Genomic DNA, 22,194 nt, shown 5'->3' with positions numbered 1-22,194 from the left:
CTCCAAAAACCACTAGTGGAAAGCAAAGTCCTCTTTGATGGAAGTGAGACATGCAGCGTCCTAGTTTAACATATAAAAAAAATAAGGGGGTTTATTCTTCATTTCAGGGCAGTGGGTAAAAGTCCTACAAATCATTCAGATAGCATTAAACAACTTCTCGGTTTATGTATACTGTATGTCGGGAAGTAAATGCTTCAGGGTATGCTGATGTGAGGAGTCACATGAACAGCAGAGTAGGAAATGACAATACTTCCTCTGATCGTCTGACCCTGGGTTGTACTGCATATTTTGGCATTCAGGCGAAGAAGTGATACAAAATGAGGCAATTTATAGCAAAAAAGGAAAATTTTTTGGGGTAAAAAACTAAAACCTTTTTAAGTCCAATTTATATAAGCATTTGGGGCAAAGAAATATACAGAAGGATATGAAAAGGTTTACCGCATAAACCATGTTTTTTTTCCTCAAAGCAACAACCCATGGTAAACTACTTCTGCTGAATTTAATTAAGTTTCAGCTATGTATGCAGGTCATCAGAAATCCCTCCGTGTACAACAAAGTGAAGTGAAGTGATGTGTATTGGTTTCTTATACACATTGGCAATAATACTGTCATAGCCAGTGGGAACAAAGGGACACTCCAGAGTGACTAAACTAACACATCTTAAAGCGTAGGCTAAGAGTATGTTTGTTAAAGTGGATGCAAACCCTTACAATTAACTTCTCTTATTTGCTCCCTTTTGGACTGTTAAATATGCAATTAAAAGCATTCTGTTAAACATGTTAGGAAAGTAGTAAGATTTGTGGCCCGACAGGGCATTTTCACCACTTATGCACTTGGCACCGGATGTTGCACCTTTGTACCTTTACCATTCATTTAAATGGAGCAATTAAATCAGTATTTGATCTTTAATCAGTTCCCACCACCTGGACAAACACTTCCCTCCCAATCCAGCAATCTTTATTCTGAAGGAACCAATTAAAACATCACATATAACATATTGGCAGATGGAACTCTGAAGGTTGTGTGGCCGAGGCTGAGATCTCTGCCTGGTTTAAAAAAAAACCTGGGAGGAGAAGCAGTGGGTAGTCCAAGAGACTGCCATCTAACCCCTTAGTACAGACCCTCTCCAAAATAGGCCCAATCGGTTTAGACCTCCAGTACAGACATCCCTAGTGCAGATCTCCTTGCTGATCAGAGGCAGTTCAGAGTGAGGAAAGTCTTCCCTCAGCTTTGTCATGTGATTACAGCCAAGCAGAGCCTTCCAATTGGCTCTGAACTACCACTGCCAGCAGTGGTGGCTGGTGCTCAATATTTTGGGGGGGGGGTGGCAAACCTCCCCCCTTACTAGCACCGCCGCCATCACCACAAGCCACACCCCTGTGGGGGACAGTCAGGAGGCCGCGATAGAATGCCTAATTTTGAGGAGGTAGATGGGAGCGGAGATGCTGCGAGGGAAGAGCTGGGGGAAGAGCCCGGGCTTTACCTCCAGGTGGAACTAGAAGTGGCCGAGACTTTTCCTCCTGACCAAACAGGAAGTGGGTCCTGAGACTCCCTGGCCAAAATCGGGTCTCAGGAGATGCTTCCAGATTGACAGGGAGGAGAATCAGGAAGACAATAACACGTTATTAAATTGTTTAATGTTTATTATTATGTTTATTCATCTACCATTAATACCAGTGGTTATGTCTTTCGATGTCCCTGCTGTCATTATTGCTATTATAGTTACCAGGTTATACATTTTATTCGATAATAATGTATTATACTGCTATGTGAATAAAATTCCCCTGTTCAACTGGTATTATGTTTTGCTATCATGTGCCTCATATAAAGTCCCACCTTCCTTGTCCCCCCTCTTCAATAACAAATATGAATTTGCTATTGTCGTACAAGTGGGTGGACTCCCTGGACCCCGAGCCTACCTTTTTTCTTTTCTTTTATTTATTTTTTTATGTCAATTCAAGCCTTAGGCTCTAATCACGTGCTTCAAAAAACATAAATAAAAAATAAATAAAAAAAAATTAAATAAAAATCAATTGGAATCTATGCATCTGGCACCCTGCATGTAGGTTAATGGGCTGAACACATGGATTGGGGGGGGGGGGGGGGGGCGGGTGCGGCAACTACTGGTTGCCAGACAGGTAATGACAGCAACACAAAACGTCAACCGGCCATAACCCCAGAGTGCTGGTACCCAGGGTGGACAACCAATTGTTTTCAACTGATTAGAATAGGAAAAGATTTGCAGTCTTTACTTGGTGCTAAACTCTCTGCCATACACTTACTAATAAAACTGAAATGCATAATGCGTAATGTGCACATTCACAGCAGAAAACAACTGGCAGCATATTTCCCCAGTTCTTTTATTACAGCTTTTTGTGGCACAATATATATTTTGAACTAAGTCATTTTTCACATTATATAATAAACTACAGAACTTAAAACAGACATCCATCCTACAAAACACCCTCTTACTTTAGGAAATAGGCATTGCAAAATATTTATGTACTTAAATTCCATCATCTGTATATTTAATAACTACACAGTAAATCTAAAACCCAGGACGAAATGACATTAAAGTGCTCCTTGCACAAACTGTGGCTTCATTCAATTTGTAATGTTGGTGGTTGTGAGGATGTTAACTCTGTATTCTCCAGGAGCGGAAACTGAAATAGGTGCTTACAGCATAACATACGGAGACCAGGAATGCAAAGAACTGAAATGAGAAAAAATAGGAATTCCTAAATAAAAATTCTACTTTCTTAAAAAATAAATAAAATGAATATCAAAAATATTATTATAATAATATTATTATTAATAAACACACAGTGATATATAACCTAATCTATCAGCGTTTCTCAACGCCAGTCCTCAAGGCGCCCCAACAGGTCATGTTTTTAGGCTTTCAATTATTTTGCACAGGTGATTTGATCAGTTTCACTGCCTTAGTAATTGTCACATCTGTTTCATCTGTGGAAAATCTTGAAAACATGACCTGTTGGCGTGCCTTGAGGACTGATGTAGAGAAACACTACTATAGATCACCATACAAGAAGGCAATATATATAGGCTGCCTTTACTGACCTGGTTCTGACAATGCTAGCTTCCTGGCAGCCCACATTTATCCAGTAGCTTCAAAACCAGAGTAACTGACCAAAACACACATATGCAGATCAGGAGTTACGGTTTCTCTAGCTGTGTATAGTGTACATGTTTGATACAATCCACTGACATTTTTTCTAGCCTATCAAAAGGAGGACATTTTCTTTTCAACCACTGTATGGTATTCACATATACCAGGGATGCCCAATCTTTTGAAGAGTGGGCCACTTAAGCGACTTAGTAACCAGTAGCGGGCCACAATGAGCGGAGCGGGCGGGTGACAGGTCCGTGTACACCATGGGTCTTCAAACTATGGCCCTCCAGTTGTTCAGGAACTACAATTCCCATCATGCCCAGTCATGTTTGTGAATGTCAGAGTTTTAAAATGCCTCATGGGATGTGTAGTTTCGCAACAGCTGGAGGGCCGTAGTTTGAGGATCCCTGGTGTACACTCTGCATATGTAGAGTGGACACAGACACAGCCCACTGTACTCTATGGGCCCTTTGATCCAATCAGATGGACGGGGACGGATCCACTTACGTTTTTTTTAGCAGACCGGATCGGAGGTAGGCAGGTGTAGACTGACACAAGTCTGTTTTCATCTGCCGCTCCATATAGGTGAATAGAGCGTCCGATTGGGTTGGACGAATCGTGTAAAAGGGGCCTAAGGCTGCTTTTACACTGGTGGTTTGTGGTCTACCCACGTGGCAGGTGCAGCACAGTTCACCTGTGATTTTCCTGTGGGTTAGCTGCACTTTGCCATACAATTCTATTATATTCTGCCGGTTTGGTGCACTTTCTGAAAGAGTCCAACCCGCAGGTAAAATAAGAAGTCTATGACTCAGTGCAGGTAAACCGCGGATCAGTTTGAAAGCAGCCCAGTAACCACTGCAGAACAGATATGCCCTTACATACAAACCGATTTCAGTGAGTTCCATTCAGTTATAACCAGCTGCTGCTGTCCCAGGCAGAGTGCATTTGGTATCACTCCGCCTATGACATGAGCCGGCGCTATACAGGAAGCTTGGCTTATGCAGCTCTGCAGGTGATTGCTTCCTCTACTGTCTGCTTCATTCACAACACTGATGCTCTGGGATGGCAGGATGGCAGGTTGGCAACCTGCAAACTGGGCTTTCAAATTTGCCATCCCAGGGCAAGAGGTCGCGGGCCACATGTGGCCCCTGGACCACTGGTTGGGCACCCCTGACATATACAGTACATATAGCAATCAACTTCCATGGTTTCTGGCCCAGATCCTATACCTACTACACTTAAATGTTGGTTAGTGAGATTGCACATCACTATAATAGGACATAGCAAAGTACAGGTGGGGGCAAGCCAAAGCCAGCAACCACAGTAGTGGGCCACTATTTGCATAACAAAGCACACAATTTTTCGCGATGCTTGCTATGATCTACAGAGATTTGGATCTAGACCCTGCCACAAACCTTCTGTCTTACCACCAGCTTGGTTCAGCAATGACCTTGTCAATACTGATCTCTGGATATACAAACATCATGCAGTGTAGCATATGACTGCTCTAGCAGAAATGCCTGGCTTTTAGAACTGCATATATGGAATTTATGGACAAAGCATTTGTTTTACATTTGATTGATTTGAGTGTATTTTCAGTTGTGTGGTTTATGTGCTGTGAAGAGGACAGTGCCATAAAATTAACATCAAGTATATTATCAAGTACAGCTCAGCCAGTTACTGAAAACATCTCTTCACATCCAGTTTAAATGTTACTTTTTTCAATTGCTTTTGATTCACCTTGAAAACAGATCTACCAGTGTTTACAAGGGTCACATAACAATATAGTTATTCCATCAAAGTCTGTAATATAAGTCAGTACAGGCAGAGAAGTAGATAAAATCAAAATATTAGGTATGTTGCATTCCATGCGTTTTTCCAGTCATAGGTTACACAAACGTTTCCAAGTTTTTTTGTCACCATCTCAAAATGATTTTTTTAGTTTTTAATAAAAAATAAATAAATATGATAAAAAAATAAAAAAAAACATACATACATACATACATACATACATTTATTCAATGACTAAACCAAAAATTCTAACACCTGTTTTCACAGTAGACCATTCTGTCAGGCTTCATGTGCTCCTAAACTTGAGTTTAGGAGCTATTGGCAGTTATTTTGCCAAAGATCCTAAACTCATCCCCATAACAGCGTATTTGTCAATGTACACATAGGCTTTTAGCAGAGTTTAGGAGCTACTGAGGCTAGGTGAAATTCAACCTCCCTCTTCTAAACGCAGAAGAATCACATTTAGGATAGGACGGTTTTGACTTGCAGCAACGCGAAAACGCAAACGTTTTGAGTTTTCCCACAGCCGTGGCAAATGGCAGGCCAAGTGAACATGAAGCTTTAGCATGGTGAATTATAGATTCAAAATAACACTATTTGGGCCTGCAATCAAGCAGCCAATTCCCATATTTAGACTGCAATCAGGCTTGGGTTCATGAGGGATCTTGTATGTTAGTCTCTAGGACAAAACAGCATGGTTTGTGTGTAGGCATCCTTCTGTTGAATTACAATTTTCTTTTTGCATAAAAGAGGAACAATCACATAAGCATCTTGTGTGCATTCTCTAGGAGAATAGTCAGAAGAAACCCAGGAGGCATGCTGTCCGATTAAAAGTATTTTGTATATCAAAGTAGTTGTAAAATAAAATCTGTGACCTGCGGCCAAAATAGTTGAGGTTTAGGGCAACAGTGGGGGAAATCCCGATCTCTGCCTTTGTGACAAGACAAAATGTAATTTCCCCATGCTGTATAGTCTAGTCAAGGTGCAATAGATGCTGTGCAGGTATCTGATATGTGTAATTTAATTCTGGAACCGACTACCAGATAAAAGGATTGTAAAGGCTCCTTGCGTTTGATTCCACCTGATTAGGTAAATTATATTTACATTTGGATTCAGGTCTATCACTTTTTATATTTTTACGCAAGCAATTTTGCATAGTATTGGGAGAAAGCTTCTGGTTCTCCGATGAGCAAATCATTAATAATGGCAGTTTGAATGGAACTTTTCCAGAGATGAATTGGTCAAAAGCAGCATGGGGGAGTTGTGGGTATTTATAAAAAACACAAAATTGTGGCAATGAGTAGTGTTCTCAATGTTGCATTAAAAGTTGTTATAGTATAGTTAATACTATGTTAATACTCGAATCCTAAATTGTCCAAACCCATTTTTTGTGGGAAATGCTGAAGGATACAGTAAGTGATAATCTAGGTGTAGGCTGTCCCCATATGCAAGAACGCATTAAGGAATTCAACACAATATTTTCAATGTTCTATATACAGGGCCATTAGCAAGGATATTAGAATTTAGTTGGTTATACCAGACTGAGTCTGCTCATAAATTTAAGTGCGAGGTTTTGCAAGTGTGGTGCCTTCAACCTGAAAGAGGTAAGATGGGAAGTTTTTTTCTTCTTATCGGATCTTCAGATCACACTGGATGGCAAGAAATTCAACAGACTGGTTGTACCAAGGACAATACTTCGATCAACATGGTACATTCAGCCTGCCCATTAACTAGGGGTGCAACGGATCAAAAAACTCACGGATCGGATCATTCCTCGGTTCAGAGTCACGGATCAGATCATTTTTCGGATCAGCAAATAATAATTGAATTTGCAAAAACCTGTGAAAATTCCACCGCAATATAGTCCCCACTGTAATATCCCCCACTGTAATATTGGCAGAGCATGGCTGGGTACGGCAGAGCATGGTAGAGTATTGCAGAGTAGGCTGTCAAAGAGCAGCGCTGTGGGCACTACAGATGCAGCCCACAGCGCTGCATCCATCCGATCTCTCCTCCTCCACTGTACAGATCAGTACAGAGAGGGGAGAGAGGAACTGGCATCATGACATGTTTGTGATTTGTGTCATTTGATGGAGCGATCACATTGTAAATGGCCTGAGTGTAGAAAGATGGCTGCCGCTTCGGAGCTAGGCCAAAGCCAGGCCTTTCCTAAGGCCGTGACCACGGGGTGACCCGTTTGGATCATGGATCGGTGACGATCCGTTGCACCCCTACTATTAACAGTTAGAATCTCAACCGGTTCCTGCTGAGATTTGAACTGTGTATGGCCAGCCTTACCAATGATGCCTTGTAGCCAGTGGCAGCTGGTGCTCAAAGTTTTTTTTTTTGAGGGGGCGGCACAAACTAGTCCTAAGACTCCCTGGCTAATAGGGGCTTCCCGATTGGCTGGGAGAATGAGGAAGACAATAGTGAAAATTTATTTGCTATTGTCACTCAAGCGGGTGCGCCCAGGGCACATTGCTCTGCACCCCGAGGCCATCCTTTTTTGAAGCCTGTTAGAGCCTCTGGCTCTAATCATGTGCTAAAAAATAAAATAAAAAAATAAAAAACCATTGGAATGTATGGGTCCAGCACCCTGCATGTAGATTAGGGGGCCGGAGGCATGGATGGGGGAGCAGCGCCCCTTATGGATGGGCCACCACTGCTAGTAGCCATGTCAGAGGAATGAGGGTCTACCAAATACACAATCATATCATCTGCATGTTTTTGTCCACGTATTGAATATCATTTTGTTTTGGTACAAAGGTTCATGTTAACTACCATGAAGAACTGTCTGATTTTATTATGGGCATCTATCGTGGTACATTTAACTTCTGTAAAAAATGTATATATATATATATATATATATATATATATATATATATATATATATATATATATATATATATATATATATATATATATATATATATATATATATATATATATATATATATATAATCTTTAAATGCTTATAAGAATTTGTTTGAGATTATTTCTATATACTCCTATGAAATGCACAAAAAGTTCAATCCTTTGCCAGGCTGAATAGTGTTAACCGTGTTCCATAAATCTTGTACTCCCTTTAAACATTTCCTAGTAAATGGTTGGGTCTTCTAGGGAAAGAGAATCTATAGTCCAAATCTGAAAAAGATGTCAAATCATGTGGCTAGAGGGATATCAGTTCTGGAAGCAACTGTGGCCCCTACCCTTGAGCCACTGTTTTGCCACAGCAGGAAAAGCAAAGATAGGGTTTGCTCCCAACTAGCACGGCAGGGTACATCATGCTGTAAGGTAGGCTGTACTCATGGAGCAACTTTTTGGAGTAGGACTGCCCTCTGCTGTGTGAAAGCAGAAAATCATGGTAAAATGGAATGACTGCCATTGAATCTTGAGGTACTAGAGCAGCAATATGCAATTAGCAGACCTCCAGCTGTTGCAGAACTACAAATCCCATGAGGCATAGCAAGACTCCGACAGCCACAAGCATGACACCCAGAGGCAGAGGCATGATGGGACTTGTAGTTCTGCAACAGCTGGAGGTCCGCTAATTGCAGATCCCTGTACTAGAGGGGCCTAGCTGCTTCAAGAAGAGTGTGTCTATAAAGTGTAGGTGTTTAGCAATCAAGGCCCATGGAGGAGCTCCAGGAAGCCATGATATGGGCAGTACGAGAGGAGTCCAACTCAGTGGCAAAAGCTTGGACAGGTGTGGTGTCTGAATATTGTTTTATAGCCAACCCTCCAGGAGGCCTAGGAATCGAATATTCTCTCTCATCTATGTCTCCGATTTTGGTATCCTGATCTTCAAGCTCCTTTAGAGAGTTTTTGATATCAAAACATATACTGGTGATTATGTCTCCCCTCAAATGCGCTGCTTTTTATGACATAGTTACATACATAGTTACATAGTAGAGTAGTTTGAAAAAATAAAAATAAAGTCCATCCAGTCCAACCTACGTGTCAGTTGTTTTTTGGTGTAGATTCTGACATATCTTGTTTTAAAGACGGAAACCTCTATTCTCATAGATTAATTCTGCGTAATAAAAAAGTGGTTTGGCATCATTGGATTCCCAACTTATTTGCAAGAATCCTGGTTCTCCAAAAGCCACATCAGCAGCAGAGGTGGGTGCAGCAGGGTCAAATTTTTCTTTTATGTGGTGGTTAGCCTATAGGCGATGAAGCCGTGTAATTCAAAGGTTTAGTCATTAGCCATAAGGTCTGGAACTCACTGGGCACTATTTTCGGTCACTTTGAGGATGACTCTGGGAAGCTTGTCTGTTGGTGGTGGCTAGTCATGTATGGTGAGCCACATTTTGGCCACGCTAAGATCTAGTGTGTATTTGGAGATTTCCTTATTCAGAGCGGAGAGATAAATCACCTCAAAATATATAGAGGATTATGTGCAGGAGGCATTGACAGGTAAAGTTCACTAGAGATGCCTCCCCACATGCCGGAAATCAGACCCACTCTAAATTTTTCATACTTTTATATAAAAAGACAAAATTTTACTTTTACATGACTACAAAAAGCATTAAAAAATAAAATTAAAAAAACACAACAACTCACCGCAGACGCCGTCCAACTATTGTAGTTGTGATTATCGAGAATTTCTTTGGTAATTGAAGTTGCATCTACCACAGCAGCAATGAGGTATAAAACAAAGGCACTTCCATAAAAACATAGACTCTGTTAAATTCAAAAGAAAAATAAGGACATTTGCATTAAACACAAAAAAAAAAAAAAAAAAAAAAAAAAAAAGGCCAGAGTGGAACTCAAAAGAACACAGCAGCTCACTAATTTTCTGAGTTGGTGCAACAATTACTGTTGCCAACTGATTTTTAGTATGCTACTTTTGTTTGGCAAATCATGCATTCATGGGACCCCAAAATATTTTGTGCACAATTGGTCAAAGGTAGCACAGATCTATACTAAATCACTAACATTTTATATGTTCATGTAATTTAAAAAAGGTTGTTTTTAATCTTTCTAAATCTGCTTCTTTCATTAAAAGAATATTTAGTGATCCAAACATTTGTCATTGTTGAAGTACATACTGTTATGGGGTAAAAACAGTCTAATTGTACTGTAGTCTGGCATGGTCACTGGTACATGCACCACTGGTGGTGACACTGACTGCAAGCTCCGACACATTGTACAGGCATGGTTCACTGTTGCCAACATTGGTTAGGCTGGCTTCCACGTGCATGGAGTTTGCAAGGTAAGGGGGCACACATGTAGGTGCGAATGGGCCCAAAGATTTTCCCTTTGTCTTTCACACTAACTGCAGCTGCAGCTCACATTAGAGCCAGCTGCAGAGGATCAAATGGGATTTCTACTTGGCAAATATTTCATGCAGTAAAAGCAAAAACTTTGCTGCATCAAAATGGGATTAGTGTAAACAAATATGAAGACATCATTCCAGAGCAATGATGTGCGGCAGATGCTGGAGTGAGTGCATGTAGACAAAAACATGATGGAGTTGGAGATCAGCACCACCGAGATGAAAAACATGACAGCAATTAAACCAAAACATGGCAATGGTTTATTATACAACATGCTTTAGCAAACAAAAGCATATCTATGGTCAGACTGTAAAATTATATATTTTTATCCACAATGTATTTCAATTATTTTTAGCCTAAGATCCTGAAATTGTAAAATTTTGTGAATAATCCCACACATTTACTTGCTCGAATACTGTGAAACAAAACACATTACCATGTTGATAGGCACTGCTAGGTCACAAAATTCACAGAGTCTGCCCTTTGAACTACAGAGGGGCTAAGAGGATGAGATTCAGAAGGCAGAGTCAATATAGAAATCACTGCCTGCAGGCACCAATGGACCATGGGATATGTAGTCATTGGAAATTGAAAGTAAAGGGAAGCTGCAAAGCATGCAGGGAACCCAAGAAGCTGTTGAAAGATGGCCAGTAGACAGATAGAACTCACAATAAAAAAAGATTTTTAAAAGGCAAGTCTATATTGAATTGTCAAAAATAACTGTTTGTTTTGCCATTTGCAATGGCAGTGACCCTAGATTTCCTTTAATTGGGGTATTCAAATCCTTTTAAATAAACCGGTCAAACTTTTTCAATTAAAACTGAGATGGAAGGGATTCTTGGCTCAACTTTTTACAGAAAAGGGTTTTGATTTTCAAATAAATTCAGTTGCATTTACCTTTTGATCTACTGATGGCTTTGACATGCATTTTCAATGACGTCAACCACGTCTTATACACCATTTTCAATATATGCTCAGTTTCCCAGGTTTGTGAATGGTTTACTTTAATTACAAGAACTTTTGTCACTTACACAAGACAGTTCACGAAATATGTCTAATGCATGCAGAATGTACTGCAAATACACCTAGTTTACTTAGTGGTAAAGCATATGCCATATACAGCTAGCTTGCTACAACATAGCATGCTCACGGTTTGAGAACTTAACGGTAAGAGGAACATCCATTCTTCCTTGATCTGAGCGGTCACAGGCAATTTGAAGAAAAAAAAAAAAAAAAAGAAAAATTGCCATGGCACTTCAGAGAGGAGAATTCTAACAAGAACATTTGTTACTTAAAGGCATCTAACAATAACTACACAGTTAAACCCAGCTATGAAATCAAGCTATAATTGTTATATTACCTGTTCATTTATCATTGATGCATTCTATGTGCATGGCCTGTGCTCTATAGGCTGCACTCTCGCTTGTTTAAAATGTTCGTATTAGTCAGTGTCACAATTACCCTTTCTTTATGGGAATCAATCAAAAGTTGAATTTCACTCTGGGAATGGACCCAAAGCCTCCAAATTTATGCCAAGCCATTAAAAACTGTCTACATACACACTGGCGCGCATCAATTGTACGACCTCCATTAGGTTTACTAACAAGTATATAATTCTTGGCCTAATCATGAGTAATAATAATGGATTTCAAGCATTGTAAATGCTTACCACAGTACAAAGCAATTTCCCAACATGTTAAAAACAACCTGTGTGACCTAGTGCCAGTTAGAAGGTTGTGTTGAGTCCTGGTTGTGTGGCACAGAATATGCAGATGGGCCTGTCATCTTTGTGATTTTAACGGTTTATATAGGGCCACATCCACAATATGAAATAGAGACTAGTACAACCTTAAAATGAAAGGTTTTAAATCCCTTACATTTACAGTTCTTTTGGAGACTAATTTTTCAAATTAAAACAAGTAAAGGCACTGCACACAGGCAAGCACACTGCAAAAATCAGAACTCCTTTACTCATCCTTTGAATCGGCAAATGATATAGAAACTGCCTCTAACAATTTAACCATTTAAATCATCCTGCCATTCAAACAGACATTCTAGATCAGGGGTAGGTTGATTCTACATTATATTCCCAATGTTTAGTTTTCACTAGTTAGTGCTTATGTAACCCACTTCTCTACCGAGGCAACTTTTTTTTTTTTACATCAAAATCTGAATTTTTTTGCTAGAAATTGCTGTAACCCCCTCCCAAAAAAACATTTTCCAAAAGCAGAGATCCTGGAAAATAAAACGTAGTTGCAATTTTTTCTGTTGCGTGATATATGCACAGTTATTTATCAAATGCAAATTTTCACAAAAAAATAAATAAATAAAAAAAACAGAAAAATTAATTTTTGTCAAACACACATTATACCCAATTTGTTTGCATAATAAAAAAAACTGGGGCTGAGTTGAGTAAATACCAAGCATGTCTGTGCATGCCTGTGGCATTACAAAATAAAACTAGGGTACCCAAAATTCTCCATAGGTGAAGCTTAAAAACGCCTTCACAGGTCATTGGTTTAGCATTAACTGTGAACTATGACCCTAGAATTATCACTCCAATGTTTGCCTGATACCGCATGCAAGGCAGGATTAAAACGTTTACATACAAGTGCTTGATCCAGGCTGTGCTTTTTATATAGGGTGTGTGCAGGGGTGATGGGAGTGCTTTAAAAAAGCTAAAAAATATTAAAGTATTTGTTTTATACAATTTTTTTACTTTATTACCATCACAAACGGGGCTAACAAGATCCATATGCGATAGCATGGGCAGGTGACAGGCATTCTTTATGGAGACACTGGGGGTCTAGTAGAGCCCCACTGTCTCCTCGTGCATCTAGTAGAGCCCCCCCCCCCTGCCTTCCCATGCATCTATTCCAGCACAGATCATGCTAGAATAGCTGCAACTTTGGCTATGCTAGCTAAGAAATAGCCTCAGTGATCCTGCTTACACCAGGTAAGCCATTTCCTGCAGTACTTGGCGGTAGAGGAAAGCCTGGGAAAAACCTTGGGAGTTGCCCCTTTAAACTCACTGTTCAAGTGGGCTCAATTTATTTGGGAACACATGCATGGGCCTGTGGCTGACACCACCCCCCCCCCCCCCTTCCCCACACACACACTTCTAACCTGTTATTTATCAGTTGTGGTTGGTTTACTTCAATAATGTAAGAACATGAATAATCTGGTTGTAGTCTCATTAAGAATTTAGCTCACCTGGTCGGACAGGTGTGATTTGCCAATCAAAAGGAAGAGAACCTGCCAGAAGGTGTAGGGCTCATTATAAAAAAAAGGTCCCATCGCAGGTGTGCCTTCTTTTTGCGATCATCACAGCAAGAGAGCTACCCACCCTCACACCCATCACGAGCACTTATTTGTGGTTTTGTCACCCCTGGAATTTGGGGGGGGGGGAAGAGACCGGTTTGTGTTTAAATATGTTTTGCTTGATTTTTTATGACTAAGCAATGAGCTATTAATACTTTTAATTATTTTCTCATTGATTATTTTTGTTATACGATATTTATATATGTATTGAACCAATTTAAAGTCCCGCGGCCATTTATTGCCAAATATAAGGCCAGGAGTTTTTATTATTTCATATGGTTGTCTTTGGGGAATTTAAGGTTTGTTATGGGGGGGGGGGGGGGTGTACTATGCAGCCTGCATTTCCCATCACTGCATTTATTAGCTCAATTTCCCTCATACCCAACATCTGTAACCTTTTAAGATGTCTTCTTGGTTATATTAAAGAGGAGTCCCTCTCTAAACACCCAACTCTTTCTAGGATTAGCTTTATTTTATGCCAAAAAGTCTATAAAACTATGCAATGGAAGTCCTCAGCTCCCCTAACTATAACCTTTTGGCTTACTCTTGTTAATCAGGCACTCCCACTATACAAACTGACCTATGAAGCGAGAGGCTGCCCTTGAAAATTTCATAAGATATGGGACTTGTGGGTAACCTCTGATCACACTATACCATCAAATCCGTAGAGTATGGAGCAAGGATAACACATTTATATTTTGAATAGGTTAATTATTCTACGCTTGTAAGAGCACAGAGCAAGTATAACATTTTTTATTCTTAAAAATAACAAACCTGAGACTTTACAATCACTTTAAACTCACAGCTGCAGCAGAAGCTGTGAGCTTGATTTAACCATTCGTCTACCATGCCGTTTGTAAAACGTACCTTGGTAGACAAGTGGTTAGGGCCCCAATCACACCTGAACTTGAAGCTCCAAACCACTTAGCCAAAATCCCATGGTTTTTAATGTGCCTGTCCACACCTGGGTGTTGTCTTGCTTGAAACTCAAAAAAGTCAACAAGCTTCAAGGGTTTTTGGTCCCAATAGACTTCAGTGAGCGCCTGAAACATCCGGGGAAAAAAACAAACAAACAAATATCACACAATTCCCCCTCCCCAAGTGTATAAAACAAAAAAAAAAAAAAAAAAAAACCTAGGTACCACCACAAAAGACGCCTGTACAAAACAAAACAAAAAAAAAAAAAAAAAAAAGAAGGAGAGGCATGCTAAACAACCAAAGACGCTTAGCCCAAGTGTGAATGCAGCCTAAGGGTTTCACACTGAGAAGTAGTAAAGCTGTGTCCTTGGGTCTCTTACCTCTTACTTAGAGGCAGCTTGACATATCATTTACATTCAACACTGCAGAGCTGTATGCTCTAATTAAGGGTATGTTCACACCAGCTGCTGTGCTGGAATACGGCAGCTAGTGTGCAGTGTGGCCTGGCTGGCTCAGTGCAGCTTTGATGCGCCAATCTCGACGCACTAAACTGGTTCCTTTTTTGTTGTTTTTTTAATCAAACTTTGAGAGGTCTCACAGACATCTCAAAGTTCATTTCTCATCACGCTGTGCGAGACAATGGATTCCCGCACACTGTGCTGAAAAAAAAAAAAAAAAACCTGCTCTGGTACTTTTTTAAAAATATTATTTTTTAACCGCACCTCGTTTTGCCTCATTTTTCATTGATACCGCTATGGACAAGCCACCCAAGGCAGTCCCACCGCATGTGGTATAAATGAACCTCAACACTGTTGGGAGAACGCAACAAATTACCACGGCAATAATTTTTTAAGCACCCTTTGATCTAAGAGGTGTCGGTATGTGCCAACATGTGAAATCTGTGCCAGATCTCCAAATTGCAGAAATGTCCAAATGAAAGTGGCCATGGTGACAGGAGCCTCTAGTTAAACTTGCCACTAGTCTTTATTATAGGACCAGGAAATCTGCCTTTTTCTGTGTTGGTATGGGAGTTGCACACAATGAAGCAGTCTGTCCCCCCCCCCCCCTTTTTTTTGTGGGGATTGAGGCGTTAGGGGAATATAATTTAGTAACATTATATATATAAAATTTAGAATCAAAGCAAACAACACACTTTGGGTTATTTCATTAAAGATTAGGTTAAGTTGAGATTTTAAGTTTTTGGGTAAAAGAGACACACGGTAATAGGGTGGAGCGGGTGAGAAGGCGCAATGCAAAACCCCCCACTGTCCCACCCCTTCTAATAAATTTTGAATTAATCTTTTAATAGGAGCACCAAGATAATACGATTGGGAATTTATTTTTAGTTTTTCTATTACACCTCCCTCCCCTCCCCTCCCCTCCCCTCCCCCCTCCCCTTCTCCTCTTCCCATTCCCCCGCCTCCCCCCCCTCCCCTTTTGCCTCTATCCCACACTCCATTCCTCTCGGTAGTAATGGTATAGAACAGGGGTGTCCAAACTTTTTTCAAAGAGGGCCAGATTTGATGAAGTGAACATGCGTGAGGGCCGACAAATTTTGCCTGACATTCTTTGAACCATTGAAAATTCGGTCTAAGTGTGTCCATCCAAGCACTAATACACGGCCCAACAAGAATTCTCTTGCCTTTGCCGCGCTCGTTCCCAACACACAAGCGAATGCTCTGCACTTTAGGGGGTACCGTTAATTCTTAATGGTATCCCACACATTGGAAAATGTGGGGTGCTTTTGGTGCAGTGCAATTTAAAAAAAAAAAAAAGCTTGGGAACTTCTTTCCCTGCATTTTTGTGAGTAGGGAAGTCCATTGAAATTAATGGGCTGCCCTACACACAGTACGCAGCCACACAGATGTTGCATTTACGGGCTTAAAACAGGTGGTGAGGCGGCAACATAATGCCTCTTTACCGCCATTCAAATGCCTCTGCAAAGAGATCTGTGCATGGATTGCTTTTCAGAGGAGCAGCAGTCCTGGCTAATATCACACACAAGCCCTACAAAAGCAGTTTTGATGGTATAAGAATGGGGGGGGGGGGGTTCCGGATTAAAAGTAACACACACACAGACACATGCACACACATGCAGACACACATACAGACAAATGCACCCCGCACACACATACAGACACATGCATACACATACATACATACAGACATACATACATACATACACATGCATACACATACAGACACATGTGCGCACACACACGCACACACACACACATACAGACACACACACATACAGACACATGCATACAGACATATGCATACAGACATACATACAGACATACATACTGACACATGTGCACACGCAGATATAGATATACAGACACATGTGCACACACACACACACACACACACACACACACACACACATACAGACAAGCATACACATACATGCGCACACACACAGACATACATACAGACACATGTGCACGCACACACACACATACAGACACATGTGCACGCACACACACACATACAGACACATGTGCACGCACACACACACATACAGACACATGTGCACGCACACACACACATACAGACACATGTGCACGCACACACACACATACAGACACATGTGCACGCACACACACACACATACAGACACATGTGCACGCACACACACACACATACAGACACATGTGCACGCACACACACACACATACAGACACATGTGCACGCACACACACACACATACAGACACATGTGCACGCACACACACACACATACAGACACATGTGCACGCACACACACACACATACAGACACATGTGCACGCACACACACACACACATACAGACACATGTGCACGCACACACACACACATACAGACACATGTGCACGCACACACACACACATACAGACACATGTGCACGCACACACACACACATACAGACACATGTGCACGCACACACACACATACAGACACATGTGCACGCACACACACACATACAGACACATGTGCACGCACACACACACACATGTGCACGCACACACACACACATACAGACACATGTGCACGCACACACACACACATACAGACACATGTGCACGCACACACACACACACACATACAGACACATGTGCACGCACACACACACACACACAGACACATGTGCACGCACACACACACACACACATGTGCACACACACACACACATGTGCACACACACACACACACGCAGACATGTGCACACACACACACACGCAGACACATGTGCACACACACACACACACACACACATGAATAAAGCCCTTTTTAACACTAATTTAGCTGGTAGCATAGTACAGTACCTTTGCAGCTTCCTCATTCAGCCGGGTACTGCACTGTAGGGGGAAGCAGAGAGCACAGCACAATCCTCTGCATTTTACTTTCACTTTTGAAGCTCACGGAGCCTCTCACAGTGCCAGGGATCGGCTCATCTGACAGCCCTGATCCCGCGGCACATTAAATTGAGAAAGACCAGGCGGGCCGTTCAAAACCGGACCGCAATTGGCCCGCGGGCCGGACTTTGGACATGCCTGGTATAGAATGTTAAAGCTGGACTTGGGAAGTGTGAAAATCCAGAGTAGAAATTTACATTTCAGGAATGTTAAATGTCCATGTTAAAGCGGGAGTCCACCGGGACTTTTTTTTTTTTTTTAAAAGCCAGCAGCTACAAATACTGCAGCTGCTGACTTTTAAAATAGTGACACTTACCTGTCCAGCGCGCCCGCGATGTCGGCACCCGAAGCCGATCTGTAGATCGTATCTCGGGTGCTGCCGCCGCCATCTTGGGTATGGGAATCAGGAAATGGAGCCTTTCGGCTTCATTTCCCGGTTCCCTACTGGTGCGATGTCGGCACCCGAAGCCGATCTGTAGATCGTATCTCGGGTGCTGCCGCCGCCATCTTGGGTATGGGAATCAGGAAATGGAGCCTTTCGGCTTCATTTCCCGGTTCCCTACTGCGCATGCGCGAGCCGCGCAATAAGGACGGTCCCCGCTGCCTCTGGGATCTGTGTGTTTTCCCAGCAGGCAGCGGGGCACTTGTGGGAAGGGGCGGGCACTTGTGGAAAGGGGCGTAATATACGCCCCTTTCCGCAGAGAGCTATCCCGGAAGTGGGTACAGATACCTGTACTGTACAGGTATCTGCACCCCCCTCCCCCCTGAAAGGTGCCAATTGTGGCGCCGGAGGGGGGGGGGGGGTTCCGATGAGCGGAAGGTCCACTTTAGGGTGGACCTCCGCTTTAAGTGTTAAATGTAATGTGTTATGTAAATATGTAATGTATATGGTTGTATTTTTATATGTTGAGTCTTTGAACTCTTATGAAGTTTAGCCTTCTTTGTTATGTTTTGTTTCTTTTTTCTTAAAAAATAATAAAAAAAAAAAAAAAAAAAAAAGAATTAAACACAATCAAGCAGTTAATGACAAGCACTTCATTTGAGGAAAACATGACCTGACAATCCCAAGTACATGGCATGCAAATCTCGACTCAATAGTCAGAATTTGTGATTAAATTGTACCTTTTGTTCCAGAATTAGAAGCCCACTTCCTCACTTCCATTTAAATTCAAATTTGGTGTGTAGGTGGGAAAAGCTTGGACGTTTGAATTATTATAATAATGCGCCAAATGACTCATGGACCAAAACGCCAAAGATAATTTTAAACCACAGCAAGACTGAATTTATACAAGAAAAGCAATATTAGAGATTCACCTGCTTTTTGTTACTTTCTTTTAACTGCTGGTGGATGAACTGCTGTTACTCCGCATAGTCGAACATAGTTTGAGAACAGAGTGTGAAGTTTAAATGTATTGCACAAAAAAAGCATGCAGTAAATGGAAAGCCCAAGGTTGCATTGCTTAAAGCTGAACTCTAGCAAAAATCTTCCTTTGCAATGAGTCTACCCCTACATTGCAAGAGTTAAATACTTGTTTAGGACTGAGGGACAAGGAAAAGCAGATTTGCTTATCCAACACTCCCACAGACTCCCTCCTCACTGCGAAGCCCGTCCCAATATTCTGAGTCCCCATAAACACACAGTCACCATGATTGAACTCTGGGTCTTTACTCACAAGTCCCCAGGACAACTGCCACCTTTTGCCTTCTTCCCGACATGGTCCAGCGAGGGAGACAATCCTTCTGCAGATGAGATCCCTTGTGGTGAAGTCCTACAGGCCTCCAGAACAGCTACTAAGTCCACGGCTGCCTCAGACAGCATTCCTCTAGGTTTTGGAACTCTCCTGGGGAGAACAAACACTCTATCCAAGCCTTTAAACTATCAACCCCCCCCCCCCCCCCCCAGCCACTTTCTGGACACTCCTCTCCAGGCAGATTATTGGAAAATGCTCTCCCCGTGTTCTGGAAGCTCCCATTAAATTATTATTTTGTTTTTTTAAATCAATCTATACCCAAAAGTTTCCCTTTCATTTCAATTTTAAACTGAATGGGCTGTTTCACAGGGTGATCGTTTGCAATCACTTGAACTACAGAAGGAGCCAAAAAAACTAAAATTTGCCTAGGATCCTATGTTAGGAGAGTGCTACATCTGTGGCAGCTAGATTTGCTTTTTTTTCCCCAGATTATATTCCTTTATTTTTACCTGGTGATCCTGCAGTAATGCCCTTCCTCAGGGGTCAAGTCAAAAGTGTGAAAACTCCCACCCAAGATCCACTTCCCCACCAAAAAAATAAATAAAAAAAATGATACGCTCATATGCACAAACACTTTAAAAGTGGCATTTTCATCCAATTTTTGTATTGTGTGTATGACGCTCAACTGTTAGTACATAAAAAAAAAAAAAACAATCCTCGATAAATAAACACACAGTAATTCTCTGAATAATCAGCATTCATTCAATTGTGCTTCCATGCAAATGGGAACATCATGTTCTGATCTTTATTGGGGAATGTTATTTTGTATATAGAGTGTTTATGTGGTGAGTTTACACTTTTCATTGAACAGAGTTTGGCTAACACAGGGTTCAAAGGAAAGGTCATAAATTAACTGCACATTATCTGGACAGAATGCTTAGGGAGATAGTGATGTGTTCCTGCTTAGGAGATGTATGTTAGCTTGGGGGGCTGCAAACTCTGCAGGGCTCCAACACACACACTCGCTGCTTATCCAACCCTTCACATATTTCCACATAAACTTCCATTCCATCCTGGCATTAAACTTTGCCAGGTATTGTGCTCAGCTTACCACCCCAAACTGATGTTCCTCCCTCAGCTCTCCTCTCTCCCTACATGTCCTGTGAGCAGAATAGCTGTGCTCCTCCTCTTGGTTCTCTCATCATATGGCACTGAAGATAGAGGAGGGGGGGAGTATGAGCAAGTATGCAGGAGACGGGGGGGGGGGGGGGGGGGGGGGAAGAGGATGAGGACACAGGGAGGGGCCAATGGGGAGGAGCCCATCACGAGAGGTCTGACTAAATACAATCTCTACAAGCAGCAGAGTCCTGATCTACCCATCAGCTAGCTGTGATCGACAGGTAGATCGAAGCGGAAGCTGTCATGGGGCCCCCTACTGGCAATGCCTGAATGGTAAGTCCACCCCTGGTGTGCGGCACTTACTATTGCGAGCTGTGTGAGGGGCTGCTGGTGTAGCACCTGCCACACAGCTCGCATACTTCAGTCTTGCAGGACACGGCTGCTAACGGGAACTGAGTTCCTGTTATGGAAAAAGTACAGGAACTCAGTTCCCATGCATTCCCGCAGGACTTGAACCCTGCCCTTCCTGCATTAGGGTTACAACACTCCCTCATTGTACTAGATCTATGGAGACGCAGCATTGTCACCCCAGGCTTCTCTCCTGATTTGGTCTTCAAAACACCTCTTCCTCATCTGCGTTCCATATTGAGAAGTGTCCTGTGGTTCACAGAAGATTACTGGGAAGGCTGATAAAATAGTTTGTACTGTACTTGCAGAAAACATACTTAGTCTGAAAAGAGAACACTAAATGCAGTCCACATCAGCTAAGAAGACTTAAAAACTGCAATATATCACATTTTCAGTCTCGAGTTTATATACACTTTAAAGTGCATCTAAAGCCAGAACTTTTTCTTAGCTTTTGATCTGATGGTGAAGGGTTTAAACCCATCAGGTCCTTTTCTACTGTCATTGTTCCTGTTAGGGGGAGATTCAAGTACCGGAAAAAAACGAATCTTTTACTTTTGTCCCTGGAATAGGAATATAAAAGGGAAATAGTGTTGGGGACACCTAGGGATGCCACCTGCCCAGGATTCACCCGAGCAGTCCAGGTTTTGGTGGACTAAAACCCAGACACATTATTCAGACCAGGCTGTGGCTCCCCAACACACAAATCTGTTGCTGTCTGGGAGTGACAGGCAGCAGTCTGGGGGCAGGTTTGGCATCAATAGGGGAGCAGGGTGATGTCAGTAAAAGCATGCTATGCTCACCACATTACTACTCTCCTTGGGGCACCCAAAGGTGTCCAAGGCCCCTAAAGTGTTCGGGATTGCTTTGATGAAAAGGTGGCAACTCTAGAGACACCCTGTTCCAGTGACAACTAGGAGGGGATTTCCCTCACTTTGGAAAGATGTCCTCTCACTTCCTATGGGATTAAAAAAAAAAAAAAAAAATCTATATCTATATCTATATCTCTCTATATATCTCTCTCTCTCATATTAATATATATATATATATATATATATATATATATATATATATTATATATATATATATATATATATATATATATATATATATATATTATATATATATACACACAC

At 41.6% G+C, this 22,194-nt stretch overlaps 1 protein-coding gene across 1 annotated transcript in view; it reads right to left on the bottom strand.

Moving 5' to 3' along the window:
- Positions 1-2,341: 2,341 nt before the first annotated feature.
- CMTM8 (CKLF like MARVEL transmembrane domain containing 8) overlaps positions 2,342-22,194 on the bottom strand; it is an 89,271-nt gene continuing 69,418 nt past the window's right edge. Inside the window, exons 4-5 of the mRNA XM_077491463.1 lie at positions 9,491-9,610; positions 2,342-2,713 (exon numbers count right to left, since the gene is read on the bottom strand). Coding sequence (XP_077347589.1) covers positions 2,636-2,713; positions 9,491-9,610 — 198 coding nt within the window. The 3' untranslated portion in view covers positions 2,342-2,635. The remainder of the gene's footprint in view (positions 2,714-9,490; positions 9,611-22,194) is intronic.

This window comes from Lithobates pipiens, unplaced genomic scaffold (genome assembly GCF_037356315.1).
Source record: "Lithobates pipiens isolate NorthernLeopardFrog02 unplaced genomic scaffold, aLitPip1_a1.2 Scaffold_19, whole genome shotgun sequence".
NCBI lineage: Eukaryota > Metazoa > Chordata > Amphibia > Anura > Ranidae > Lithobates > Lithobates pipiens.
This window is presented reverse-complemented; position numbering and strand designations above follow the sequence as displayed.